This window comes from Manihot esculenta, chromosome 11 (assembly GCF_001659605.2).
Source record: "Manihot esculenta cultivar AM560-2 chromosome 11, M.esculenta_v8, whole genome shotgun sequence".
In the NCBI taxonomy this organism is placed as follows: Eukaryota; Viridiplantae; Streptophyta; class Magnoliopsida; order Malpighiales; family Euphorbiaceae; genus Manihot; species Manihot esculenta.
In genome coordinates, this window is record NC_035171.2 from 28,908,501 (window position 1) to 28,923,616 (window position 15,116).

The 15,116-nt window shown below is 32.9% G+C and overlaps 1 protein-coding gene and 1 long non-coding RNA gene across 3 annotated transcripts; both read right to left on the reverse strand.

Annotated features, from left to right (window-relative positions):
• Nucleotides 1-232: 232 nt before the first annotated feature.
• On the reverse strand, nt 233-3,421 carry LOC122725181 (ankyrin repeat-containing protein ITN1-like). 2 transcript variants are annotated; one of them, XM_043962140.1, is made up of 5 exons: nt 3,311-3,421; nt 2,646-3,155; nt 2,405-2,554; nt 1,547-2,073; nt 233-974 (listed from the first exon to the last, which is right to left on the reverse strand). In XM_043962140.1, the coding sequence occupies exons 2-5, from the start codon at nt 3,142-3,144 to the stop codon at nt 360-362; spliced, it is 1,791 nt and encodes a 596-aa protein (XP_043818075.1). In that variant the 5' UTR covers nt 3,145-3,155; nt 3,311-3,421; the 3' UTR covers nt 233-359. The 2 variants fall into 2 exon arrangements, with proteins under 2 accessions (XP_043818075.1, XP_043818076.1); XM_043962141.1 differs by having other exon boundaries at nt 3,224-3,380.
• Nucleotides 3,422-5,823: 2,402 nt separating this feature from the next.
• Nucleotides 5,824-11,207, reverse strand: LOC122725075. The gene is made up of 3 exons (XR_006352472.1): nt 10,642-11,207; nt 6,707-6,786; nt 5,824-6,289 (listed from the first exon to the last, which is right to left on the reverse strand). It is a non-coding gene; the product is annotated as an uncharacterized LOC122725075 (long non-coding RNA).
• Nucleotides 11,208-15,116: the final 3,909 nt, after the last annotated feature.

Sequence of the window (15,116 nt, forward strand, 5' to 3'; positions counted from 1 at the left end):
ATCGATTTTGAAAAATAAATTAAAAATTTTCAAAATTTTAAAAAATATATAAAGCCTATCCATTAACTTTAGTTATTAAATATTTTATATTTAGTTTATGTGTTAATATTTTAATTTTTTTTTATAATATTTAACGAATAAAATTTAATAAAATGACTAATTAACAGACTTTTTTAAAAATTTAAGAATGCTTTAATATATTCAAATCGATTGATAACTAATAAGTTTCATAGACCATATAAAACAAATAGTAATTTTCCCAAGTTCATTAAGCTGAAACACAGTGAAAGCTGCATCTTACATAAGATGAACATCAAACAATAAAGAAGAAACACAACATAAAAATATATATTCTTGAGCTAAAAAATTATTTCCTCACTTTGTTTGTAAAAAATGCTAGGCCCAAATGTTGAAGAGACTATCTCAACCAAGAGAGGAAATTGCAGAAGTGCAAATAAGGTGACAGGTGCACAAGCTAGTAGGCCAATTGGAATTGTGATCCATCTCACTCTATGAAACAAAACCAAGTGAAAGGCTGCAGTGAATGCTGTGAGCATGGAAGCTATTGAGAAGAATAATGTGATAAGTCCAATGCTCAATCTCATTGGCAAGGCCCTGAGAAAATCTTCTTCAGAATAGCGAGATGTGAGAATTCCCAGAAACATCAGCAATGATGTTGAGGAAGAAAATAGTCCCAAGGCATCTGATACAGCAAAAATCATGAAAGATGTTTCGTTTAGATAAATGGGTATCCCTACATCGCTGTTGTTGCCACCCGGTACGGTGAAAGCTGCCGCAAACACGACTGTGACGACAAGGGCTGCGACTGTTGCGCAAGATGTTGCTGTGTCCTTCATCCATTTCTCACCTTTCTCAACTAGATCTTTGTGTTCCGCAGTGAACACCATCCTTGGAGTTTGCATATCTTTGTTTTTCATTTCTTTGTATGATGGTTGGACAACTTTTTCCACTTCCTGCATAAAATTTAAGAAAGAAATGATCATGAACAAAGAAAGATAAAATCTTGAATACTATAATGCTGTTTGCAAGAGGAAATCTCCAACATAAAATTTAACAACAATTGTTTGAAAATCACTGCCATAGCATACAACAACCTTTTACTTATTCTTTCGCAATAGATAAAAATAGCTAAAATTCTCCAACAGAAATATTCAACAGCAAACAATTGATAACAAATCGTATATGATTCAAACATACGAAAATTAAAAATTTCACAGCTTTATTTATTTGCACGCACAAGGGAGTAAATCGATAAATTTGAACTAAAATTAGTTTTTCGTTCCAATCTCGCACCCATGAACCTTAGTAATCCTCTTACTTGCTCTTTACAAGCTTAATAACAAAAATTCATTTATAAACCAAGAATTTATTATCTTATTATACATAAAACAAACCATTTATTAAAAATATGGTATTATATATAGTAAAAATTTAAATTTCTCAGCAATAATTTTAAATTATTGTCACAATAATATTAAGGTAACAATTTACTCTAAAATGCAGTAGTGTTTGAAGAATTTATAACCTTGAACCATTGCAACTCCCTTTGCATCTGCAGAGCAGCACCAGAAATCTTGATTGATGGTTCCAGCTTCCCTGCTAAATGCAACATGTTGTTGCCCAAATCATCTGAGAATGATGCAGCAAAAATATTGTGGGTACCCATTTGATATAGCAGATTGAATATTTTTTCTTGGCGATGTTTTACAGCAAGAAGAAAAATGTTTTGTCCAGCCATATTCTCTAGCCAAACCGTGACAGGGTAGGACTTAATCATCTCAGTAACGAATTCTTGGATGCCTAATATTGCAGCAATTCTTGTTGGAGGTCCTAATAGATTATCAGCTTCTAAAACACTCCCCTTTAAAGCTTCAGAAATCAAGAATCTGAGTAGCTCCATTGCTTGCTTATGCATCACTTTTGTTTTCTGTATCTGCTGTAGAAATTGAAAGTGCAAGGATTCGTTTTTGTATTCACCAAAACTCCCACCTGGAGTTTCTACGTCTTTGCCTTGATGGACACTTGCTTTATCTGCAGAAGTAACTGCAAAATCTGCAGAGAAAAGGCCTAGTCAATGAGTGATCTAACTCACATGTAAATATAAGAATTAGTTGAACCTTAATTTTAAAAAATACATTAAAAATATTATACCCTTTAAATTTAGCCGTTCAGTTTTGCGCAAAAGTCTAAAAATGACTTAAATACATAGGCAGATATTTTTACACGGAGACTAACTAATAAATTTTTACATATAAATTTTTTAAAATATCGAAGTTTTAAATGTATTTTCAAAATTAAGAGTCTAACTATTGAGTTCTTCCGTATCGCGAAGATTAAACAATAAATTTCACTAAATGAAACAGATCAAGATTGCTAGACCAACAATGATAGAGAAAACGCTGAAAAAATCCAAGCCGACTTCCACTTAAGAATGCATGAGGCTTTTCAGCCAATCTGTCTAAAGCTGAAAATCCATTATAGTCTGTTTTGCGAGCTAATCCAGGGTAGCGTTTCAACACAGTAAGAGCAATGCCTGTTCATGAAAACATGAGAAGAAAATGGTTATCAACAGATCATAGCTGAATATTTGTTTAATTACACACACAAATCATGTTGAACATAACTATAAAAATCTGCAATTATCAGCAAATTTAGAAGCCTGACACCATCTTCATCTGTAAAAGGACTTGAACGAATTGGATCTTCTTCATCCTCAGTCACTAACAGAAGATACTGAACTGTATCTTCATGGGCATAAGCAGCAGCACGATGAAGTGGGGTGTCATTATCAGAGTTTCTTTCTTGAGTCAATTTTGGATTTTTGTTAACCAGAAGCTTTGCAGCTGCTGTGTTTCCAGCTATACCAGCATAGTGAAGAGGAGTATAGCCGTACTTATTTTTTATTCCAAGTTCATCTGCTGACATTCTATCTACAAGCTTCTTCACAAATTCAATGGAATGACCAGCGCTGATTGAGACATGAAGAGCAGTCTCATGTAAGCCTAAAATTTTAGCAGTTAGAGCATTTGAATCACTGTCAAAAATTCTCTTTGCTGTAATCCAATCCCCATGTAGTGCAGCTTTATACAGTGGCAAATAGTGGTTATCATTCTCATTTCCCATCTCTTGCACTCCTGTGAAGGACAAAAATTAAGTAAAAAACAAAACAAAAATCCAGAAATGAAGAAATTTTAAAGGGTACCAAGGAAATAAATCTTTATTTGTTGGCTGGGAATGCTGGAATGAGTATATTCTTGGATTAAAATGGGAGAAAGTGAAAGATCTGCACCTTTAGTTTATGCTTTTGTAGCAAGTCCTTGCTTGTTTCATTCTCATCTACCATTTCTTGCTTCCTGCAATAACAGCAAATTGAAAAAAAATAAAAATAAAGAATACACTAAGGAAGCAGAAATAGCGGTGGCTTTCACGTTAGAGCTTCGCATTCATTTGTTGACAAAGTCAAAATTGGAATTTTAATTTAAGGCATATATAATTTTTTTAGGCAAGTGGGGATAACAACTTGTGTTGAAAACAAAAGGGCATAGACTTTATAATAATGTTAATTACTTAAATATTTTTATGTGCTGTCACACCAAATTATATACTTCACATATTTAAAAAAAATAGCAAAATAGATACAAATTTTAAATTTTTTTATGAATAGTATTTATTTACATAACTATAATAAAATAATTTACGTAATCTTACCACGTACGCTGTCTCTAATTTAAATTTTAAATTTGAATATAATTACAATAAATTTTATAATTTTAGATAATTTTATCATCATTTAAAATTTTAAATTAAATTATAAAATAACGAAAAATTTTAGATTTTTCATGCAAATAACCTTTTATTTTTTGTTTAAAAAAACTAAAATGCAAATTGGGTATTGTTCAATTCTAATTAAGTAGTCAAACCAAATTAATCATTCTTTCAATTATTCTGTTATGATTTTAGTTTGGTTGATTTTAGAATTTTCATTATTTCAATTGATTTTGTTAATTTAACGTGTGAGTATATAATCCAATGATGAATAACTATTGTATAAAAGATCATTTTTTTTTTTTTACACAGATTGGTTGACTGTATTCAGAAAATTCAAATATCTCCTTTATTTTTTGAGTTGGGTCTACAACAGCTGTCTAGCTTAAACCACCTCCTCCTTTTGTCAAATGTAACTGGTGTTGGTCTTGGTTGGCTGTTAAGAGATTTGCAAGGATGTTTCAGGAGCTGCTATTTTCTTGGCAACCAAAATCTCGAATGCCAAACCCACAATGATCCTTAGCACGTCGTACACTTTCCCGAGAAACCAAAGCAAATTTTCTTTTCTCCGCAATTGAACCCCAAACAAACAGATGAATGGATTTCTCAATATCATCATAAACAGAAATTGCCAACTTAAGCAGTTTGCATAGCATATATAGTGCATGGTAGATAAAACAGACTGAAGTAAGATGACCTTGTCTGCCGGTGATAGTTGCTAAGCATTTCAGCTACTAAGTGAAGCGTTTAAAACTTCAAGGATTAAAATATAATTTTTTAAAGAATATAGAGAGAATTCATAGTACAAGCTTAGCAAATTGGGATCACAATAATTATTTGTAATTTTTTTTTATTTATTAATATTAATAGGTATGTCATATCAGATATATTGATATATTCTCGTGTTATTATGTAAACTTTTTAAAATTTTATATTGTGCCTCCATTCTTTATAGGCATTCTATATTGAGTATATGAGAATTGTGAATGGTTGTTAAAGCAGTACTATTATGAGATTCACCTACCTGCTTGGATGTGGAAGTCGTTCTATATCGATGGATTATGCCAAATTAAAATTATATATAATAGTTAGTACGAGTGTAAAGTTCACCTATTTGCTTGGAAGTAGAAGTCGTCCACAAGTCCAAACGAAACGTTCACACAAATAATGGAAAACACACAAAAATTTTAGAATATTATTTTCGAACACAAGAATAAAACCCTTCTTACCACAAGTTTTAGATGTGGAAGTCGAGTGTGAGATTCACCTACTACTTGGACGCTATAATAATTAGCACGAAACTATTAAATAACTTAAATTAATTATTTTAAATCAAATGAAAAATCATTTAAAATCAAGCGGAAAGTAGATTCAAAAATTATTTAGATCAATTTGAACCGAACTGTTTTAACTATTTTTTCGTGCAATAAAAATAGCCAATTCATTTTTATGAGTTTTTAAGTATGTTATATGCTTTCAACAATAATTATATGTATTTATATACACTAATTTTATAATATATTATATTATAATTATTATATTATGCATTTTTACACACTATTATTATTTTTATTCATCTATATTTTAGTTATAAAAAATATTAAATCACTTTATTTATATTTGTTTTTTTACAAAACTCTTGCACAGTGAATGTATGGTTTTTTTTTTCTAAAAATAAATAAATAAAAATTAATTAAAAAAATTTCAATGCAAATAGAATTGAAGAATTTTAAATTTATATAAACTCTAATTAATTAAAATAAATAAATTTAACAATAAATTAAATTTACTCTAAAATTGATTTGCATTATAAATTTAAAATAAATTACTTTTAATAAAATTTAGCTCTTATAGTAAATAATATCAAGTATCAAGGGCATTTTTGAAATTTCAATTATTTCCTCTTCCCCTTTTATATATATATATATATATATATATATATACCCGTATATATATATATATATAATTAATTAATTAATTAATTTTTTAATTAATTTGAATAAATATTAAAAGTATTATATAGTCTAAACAAAAAAAAAAAAATATTTATCCTTTTCATAACTTTCTATATGAAATGTACCATTTCTTCAAAGCAAACTGTAATTGAAGGCAGCAAAAACAAAATACTAAAATCTATAGCATGATGAACTACACGCCATTTCCAAAGCAAAATCATAGGTCAACCGGCCGGTGGTGGCTGTTCCATCGTCTACAGATTAGTTGATCGGAGGCTGGATGATCTGACTGAGAAGGGTCATGATCATTTCATTGGAAGATTCGGACGATAGGGAAGCATGGTGTTAGCTAGCTTTTCATTCAACTTGAATGGCAATGGTGGCATCTGCTTCATTACATCAGGCATGTCATTCAACCTGCAAATATAAACGAGACAGACGAATTCTATTTGGGAAGAAATAGGACCAAGCTTGACAGCAACTCAGTCAGATCATCAAAGGCACAAGTTCCAACATACTCGGCAGAGGAGACTGATGTTCTTCTGTAGCTGAAAAAGAAAAATATAAGAAAAATGCCTTCAGTTTCACAGCTACAACTGCAAGACATGCATGAAGCAGGATGAAAAACAAAAACACTAGCAAACGCTTTTCACAGAAATTACGGGTCAAGAAGCACCACCAGAAACATCATTAAAGAAAAAACTTCAAGGGCATAGGCTACTTAATGCATATAGATATTTTGTACAGAAAGACCAGCTGCATCTATGATTTCTCGACTCGGTCAACCAAGTAATCACATCCCGAGGATGCGGTAAGGGTTCTCTTCAGAAAAAGGAAACAAGTACACGTGCACACATAAGAGAGAGAGAGAGAGAGAGAGAGCAATGCATTAAGATCATTTGAGATTATACCGAACTCGTGCATATTTTAAGTGAAAATGCTGAGATCATGACATAGGTATTCACCTGCATTGTAGAAAGATTAGCAGATATTTGATAGAAGGCCTCGGCATTTTGCTCGAGAAGCTTCCCTGTAACACCACCAACTGCAAGCAGCATGATGCGGCTTATCAATAAACCGGGAGATATAGTAATATCATATAAGAAATAATGAGATTTATAGAACTAGGGAGGGAAAGGGGCCAAAAAATAAAGGTTTCATGCACTGCAAATGCTATAACTTCTATGCCAAAAAAAAAAAAAACAAAAGCATTACCCCATTTGAGAATTCTAAATTGGGACCTGATCAGATCCAATCTTACTAAAAAGACAAATATCCAACAAATTTCTGACCTCCCTCCAAATACTAGCCAAGAAAAAGGTGTTTTTCGTATTATGAATTGCCACAATGACCCATCATAAATTCTTCCTCCTTATCTTGAACCTCATTAACGACATCACATTCATCCATTGAATGATTACAAGTATAACTTTAGTTTCTTGACATGATGTGCACTTGAGGCTGAATCATCTCCCTCCATCAACTCATTTACAATCACACACAAACTGTTTCAGGTGACAAGCAGAAAATGGTAAACTCCAATTAATTTATCTCAAGCTTTTACTAGACTACTTCATCTCAAGACATCTATGGTGTTTTCATTATATAACATTTAACACAAACTGCTAATATGAGTACATGAGATGTCCAATCACTAACCCAATTGAAATCTACATCCATTATCAATTCAACAGTATTTAAGGTTTTTATGAACCACAATGACTTAATTCTGTATGCTTGGAGGGAGAGGTTGAAATCAACCCATAAAGAAACTCTTCATAGAAGATTCTTTTAATATAACACTATTAATCCAGAAAGCCTCTCAAGTGTCTTTATAATATGCATCCAGAAAGGCTGTACATTGAAAACTTCTGACTCTGCTTAAGATAAAAAGGGTTTCATCATTAATGATGCTCGAATATGAAGATGCTGTAATCAATTAACTACATGTTCTATACAGAACTAACATTGTATCAATTATCAGAGACGAACATTTGCTCTAAGCGGAGAATAAATTCTCAAAGTGGCTATATAGCCGACCATAACTGGTTTTAAAATTGAGATTTAGTTAAGTGATGCCCTAAATAGGGAAGTAGAAAACTCCTGAAGAGCAAAAGTTCAGATCTTGGCCATGAAATAATAATTGGTAACTTCCTATGTATAATGAATCAAGAATTACAAGTGTCTGCACGTGAACACATACAGAGAAATACAGGGAAAAGGAAGCAAATCTACAGTACCAACACCCAACATGACAATGCACATCATAAAATGCTTCCAATTCTTCCAATCACCCAATTATTACATTCACATTGTTGAGTTGTTACTTTTTAGTTCACAATTACTGGTAGGAAAACAACAGCGAATCTATTAACAAAAAATATCATGACAATTAGGATGCCATTGATCACAAAAGGACTTTGACGGGGTTCAATAGCTCGACAAAAACAATAGCAGCTAAGCCTTATTCCCAAATTAGTTGGAGTCAATTGTATGGATATATTTTTGCTGTTCAGCTTTACTTGATAATTCTTTTATATCACTTTCCTCCACATCATTTTAGGTCTCTCTCTTTCCCTTCTCGTTTCTTTTACCACTAGCTTATCATACATCCATGCTACGACATTCTATTCTATGTTGGATATAAGCAAACTACCATGATAGATTGTCTCCTTTGTTATTAAAAAGAGGAACCAGAGTGCTTTTTGTCCAGTCATTTGGCATCTTTCCATATTTTAGTATGTAAATAGTTCCATTAGCCAAGTGTTGTGAAGAGCTTGATTCTGCTGGTTAGTTAGCTAATACGTCTGTTAGGCTAAGTTATGTCCTCTCTCTCTATTTCTCACCTTCCTTCCTTCTTCTTCTCTTTCTTCTCCCCTTTCTTCTGTATTTTCCTCTCTCCGTTCCTCTCTTTTTCTATTGAGTTGTGGCCCTGCCACAACATTTGGTATCAGAACAGTTCAATCCGGCAGATCTAAAACCAGCACAACTTAAATTGGCAAGGAAGAACAAGCAAGGTATTTGCTGAGAACCTTAGGTCGCAGAATCTGATGGAGCAAATGCAGTTGCAGAATCATAAAATCCAAGATTTGAGTTCAGAATTACATAAAATTGAAGAAATGATGGAAATGATGAGAGCCTCACGATGAAAAGGGAACGAAACCATAATTCCTGAAACTCTGGCCAGGCCAGCGGAAAAGAAACAAGCGATGCAGAATTCCACAATTGGAAAAAACCAGGCTTCAAATTCTTGAGGAACACATGTTGAAGTTGATTAAAGCTTCACAACTGAAAGTCCACAGGCCTGAGGCATCTTGGAGCGAGGACCATGAATTGAGATTAAAGTCTTTAATAAGGAAGGTACATCTCTTGCTGCTAGACTTGATATAACTTTTTGAAGACAAAAAGTGCATTTTCGTTGAGAAGGTTTCAATTAAAGAAGAGGATGTGAAAGTTTAACTGTTTGTGAAAATGATAAAGTGAATTGCAGAGGTCTTACAAGCCTTGATAAGAAGTATCCTAAGATGAGTATCTTTTCTATTTGTGAAATATGAATAAATTTGGGAATGACATTTCTTGATAAGAAGTATCCTAAGATGGGTATCCTTACATGTATGGCTAGAAATCAATAATCAATTAACAGTTCATTTCTTGAAGGTGTTCATGTCATGCACAAGGCATCTTCAACAAGTTATTTGGCAGCTGCTCTATTAACAGCCAATTTCAGCATGTAAGACGTTACTTGTGCGTGTTAATCTTCATTCAACTCATCCTTGAGTACAAGAATGCTTTCACAAGGGAGGGTAATGTTGTGACAGCGAGCTAAGATAAGAAGAGGAGTCCGCTGGTTAGTTAGCTAACTGTCTGTTGGCTGAGTTGGCAGATTAGTTAGCTGGTTAGTTGTGAATCAGTTAGTTAGATGAGAAAATAACGGTAACAATGATTGGCCAGATGATGATCCAAACTCCCAACTACCATCAACGCGGCCCAATCTTCATTTTGATGCTAATAGAGATTATGATAGAATAATTGAAGGTTCAGTCAGAAAAGTACAGATAGAATTGGAAATAAATTTGGCAATTGAGATAAAATTATCATATTTAATAGTAGTGCATAAAAACCATGAAAGTGTCCTTAAGCCACATAGAGAATAGAGCCAAAGTTTTTTTTTTTTTTTTTTACTAAGCTTTCCTGAAATCAGTATTAAGAAAAACAGTTATACTGGGTTAGTTAAGACCAAAAAAAGGAAGATGTGTAAAATTTAATAAATGTAGCTAAAGTAATATTCTTTCAGCTTGACAATCAGTTCTAAATAATCCTTCATCCCAAGATATTGAAAATACAAAAGAATCACATATTAACATCTAGATAAACAAGGGAAATATACATGAGAAATGTCATCACTCTTCATTCCATTGGTGGAAAAGTATGACCAGTATAATAATTAATAATTAATTAAGGAGAGAAAAAATATAAAATATTTTGCAACCAATTGAGTGGAGAGCGTTGGACAATAATATTGAAAAAGTGACTGTTCTTGGCATTTCTCAATGTACATTAACATTTTGAGGAACTTGGTTAGTAACAATCTGCATTTATGGAGTATTTAGTTCATAAAAGTTGAGTGGGATCCTTTTTTTTTTTTTTTTTTTGTATAAAAGAAACATGCAAAAATGATAAATGTTGACAGAATTTATATGCGTCTAATCAAGACCTCAGCTAACAGAATTATCAAGAACTCAGCAAAAAATGAAATTCAGGCGAAGATTCACAAAACGTGAAATAATCAACACAAGCCCCAACAAAAATTCACAAATAAACAGAATCAAGAAAGATTGGAATAACCCAATTTAAGAAAAGCAGCAAGAAACTAAGTAAACTAGAAATGAAAATGACTAACTTGACTAAACCATCTTCAAGACTTGTTTGCTCTTCCTTGCTCCATTCAGTGGAGATACCAGGGTCATGTCTCAAACCTGGAATAGGACTTGTTGTTTTAGTGGGGTTTGCTCCAGTGAAGAAGAGGGCGCACGATTGGCATCTTGATGATGGGTATCAGATGGGTTCGCCATAAAAGAAAGAAAACAATCAAAAGAAGAGATTCTGTATTCTTATATTTACAGATACACAAATCCCAAATGCAAAAAACAAGAACAAGAATCACAGAATCTCAAAGCTTTGAAAACTTTCTCACCAGCAATGGAGTTCCCGCCATAAAAGCAAAGATTGAGAAGATGGTTTTTAAGGATTTTAGAGAAATATCAGGAGATGGGTTTTGAATTTTGAGATGAATGAAATGATTTTATATCCTTTTCTTCTATAGAACTATATGAAGAAACGGATTCAGAGACATGCAGCGTATGAGACTGAAGGGAGCTCTCGCCATTTACAACGGAATTAGAGAGTGGGACGCGTACAGAATCTATATGAAAGGTTCTTCAAGTTTGGATGTGAAAGCAAATTTTTATTTTTATTTTTATTTATATTTTTTTTACAATTTTGCGGGGTTTTCTTTATATATATATATATATATATATATAATGTATGATGAAAAGCTGTTAACAAATTAAATTATAGAATGAAAATAATTGAATCTTACCTCTGATTTTTTTATTTATTTTTTGAATTGTATAATTATTTAATTTTTAATATATATATAAATAATTTTTAAATATTTATTTAATTCATATCATTTCAACCGTTTAAAAAAATAAATGATTTAATGGTGTAATTTTAATTCATAATTCTTATTTGAGTTTAGATTAAAATATATATACAAATCCATTTAATTAATTAAATTTAAATAGAAATAGAAATCGAATCTCTCCCATCAAAGTAAAATTTTTTAAATTCTAAATTAAAATTTTCTAACAAGGATCGAGTATTAAAGCATCCACTAGGTATTGTTATCTGAAATCCTTTCTAGTTCTTTGTTCAAGATTCTTGTTTCTCTACAAGGATCAATAATCAGTATTTATGGTGGAACGAGAGGAAGTCCTGATTGACAAAACCGATAATGGCAACTGACGCTAAATTGAGATACAACCAGAAATTGAGTTAAATCCGCTAAGCCTACACAGTTCTAATATAGTTAATTTTTGGATTTTAAACTCCATTTCAAAAGACATGTTAGAGCCTTTTATATACGCAAGTAATGTAAGAATATTGTGGGGAGAAATAAGAAAGCATTTCGGTGAAAGTAATGGCATTTTGATTTTTTAAATTAGACAGAGAGATAAGCACTATTAGTCTGGGAGTTATGTCAACAATATATTTTACGAAACTTAAGATGTTGTGGGATGAGTTGAGTATTTTGAAACATTTACCAACATGTGAATGTGAAGCCTCTAGAACTTTCATTGAAAGAGAGAATAAAAAAAAAAGATAATGCAATTTCTTATGGGACTAAATTATTCATATGATCATGTTAAAAATTGAATCTTAATCATGGATTCTCTACCAACTGTAAACAAAGCATATTCTATGGTTTTGTGAGTTCAAAAACAGAGACAAGTCAATGTAATTGCTAATGATTTAGATGAGAAAGTCTCTACTTTGTTGGTTAAAGGACAATATAACAGTGTAAGTGGTAAAAGCTTTAAGAAAAAGGACTTCAGTAAAAAGGAAGATAGACACTGTGATTTCTGCAAGAACTCAAGTCATCTTAGAGACACTTGCTTCAAGCTGCATGGCTACCCAGACTAGTTTAAGGAATTAAAGTAGAAAAGATCTAAATCTAGATATAAGCATCAAGCTTTCACAGCAGAATCATCAAATGAGGCAGAATCCTCGAGTTCAAATAATTCAACTAGTTTGCCACAAGAATGGAGTGCAAGTCTGGCAAATGTTCTTCAACAAGAATTTTCCAGGCTTCTAAAGGGAAAAGGAGTTAAATCTCCTGGATCAGACTTCTCAGGATTTGCAGGTACCTCCACTACTGTTCTCTCTCTAAATCACATCGTTCAATGGATAATTGACTCTAGAAACATAAGCCACATGTGCCATGACAATAAGTTGTTCTATGAGAAAGAAGCAGTTAAGAAGCAAAGTCCAGTATTGTTACTTGATGGATCTCACCAATAGATATTGCACATAGGAACTGTGATGTTATCCTCTGATCTGATTATCAACAATGTTCTGCATATTCCCACCTTTAAATACAATTTGTTATCTGTAAGCAAGCTGGCACAAGAATCAAATGTGATTGTTTCTGTTGAATCCCACGTCGGTTGTGGAAGGGGTAATGTGTCCCTTATATGGGCCATAGGCAATCCTCTTCCTTGAGCTAGCTTTTGGGGTGAGTTAGGCCTGACCCAAATTTAACAATTTCTTTTGATAGCAATATATGTATTCTGCAGGACCAATAAACTAAAAGAATAATGGCAACAAGTAAGCTTGTCAACGGCTTATACATGCTAGACAAGACATCTTTTGCAACACAGAACCTAAACAATAAGGACCTCAAGCCCATCTATCAGTAAACAACGTCTCAGCTGAGGTTTGGCACAGGAGACTTGGTCATGTGTCCTCAACCAAACTCTCTCACATTCATAACATTATAAATAAAGAATTCCATACCAGTCATTGTGATGTATGTTCTTATGCAAAACAGCAAGATTGCATTTAATAAAAGTGGTATTTCTTCTTCAAGAATATTAGAGTTGCTGCATATAGATCTTTGGGGCCCTTATAGTGAGATCTCTCTTACTGGTGCACGTTTTCTTCTCACCATTGTGGATGACTTTAGTAGGTGTACTTGGACATACATGTTAGCTAACAAAGTTGATGTATCCATTGCTCTAAGGACCTTTTATAACATAGTTGTGAATCAATTTCAGCTCAAAATAATGAAGGTGAGGTCAGACAATGGAATTGAGTTCATAAACTCAGTTTCCAAGAGTTATTTTGCAGATAAGGGCATCATATATTAGAAGACATGCATCTATACCCCCACAAAAAAATAGGATAGTGGAGAGGAAGCATAAACATCTCCTGGAAATAGCAAGAGCTCTAATGTTTCAGGCCAGTCTTCCAAAGCTTTTCTGGAGTGAATGTGTGCTATCAGCCACACATCTCATCAACAAACTACCTACTCCTGTCCTTAACTAGAGAACACCTTTTGAAATATTGCATGGGAAGCCCTCAGAGTACAGTAATCTTAGAACAGTAGGCTGCCTATGCTATGCCACAATTACAGAGCCCCACAAGGACAAGTTTGCTCCAAGGGCAATAAAATGTAGTATGTTGGGTTATGCTGCAGATCATAGAGATTACAGACTCTTTGATTTAGCTACCAAAAGAATATTTGCATCCAGAGATGTCATATTCTATGAAGATACTTTTCCTTATAAGGAGCTGAACATTAAACCTTCTTCTATTGTACCACTTCCTATAGTACCTTACACTGAAGAACAAATAGAGTTATGTTACTCTTCAATTTCTACCTCACCACTCCCTTACACCACTAATATTGCTCCTAAATCTCCTCAAGTAACTCCTGTTACTTCAGGATCTGTACATGTTTTAAGAAGAAGTTCAAGAACCATTGTACAACCTTCCTGGCTCCAAGACTTTGTAGCTGTGTCTCATGAGATCAGTTGTTTTGTTAATAAACCTTCCTCATTTAGCTTCACTCCACATCATAATCAATTTGCTGCTAATATCGCTCTTCTCAGTGAAGCAAAAAACTTATAATGTAGCTAGCAAGAATCCCTAATGGGTTGAGGCCATGCAAGAAGAGTTAAGAGCCTTAGAACTTAATGACATATGGAAACTCACCACTCTTCCTCTTGGAAAGAGAGCTATTGCATCAAAATGGGTGTTTAAGATAAAAAACAAACCTGATGGTACAATTGATAGATTCAAGGCAAGGCAAGGCTTGTAGCAAAGGGATATAACCAAGTTGAAGGGATTGATTATGTAGATAATTTCTCTCCTGTAGCCAAGTTAGTCACTGTCAAAATATTCTTAACTGTAGCTACTAGTTTTGGATGGCCAATACATCAAATAGATGTTAACAATGCTTTCTTGCATGGTTATATTACTGAAGATCTATACTTGCTCCCTCCTGAGGGTTACAATAAGGCTACTCCTGGTCAAGATTGCAGGTTGATTAAGTCTTTATATGGCTTAAAATAAGCCAGTAGACAGTGGAATAAAGAGTTTACAGTCTAATTGATGAACTTTGGCTTCATACAATCAACTGCAAATCATTGCCTTTTCACCAAAGGAATTGGATCCTCTTTTGTGACTCTTTTAGTATATGTGCATGATGTTTTAATTGCTGAGCCTGATGAAGAAGTCATCCAGAATGTCAAAAGGTTTCTGGATCAACCATTCACTATTAAAGACTTAGGCTATGCAAGGTATTTTTTA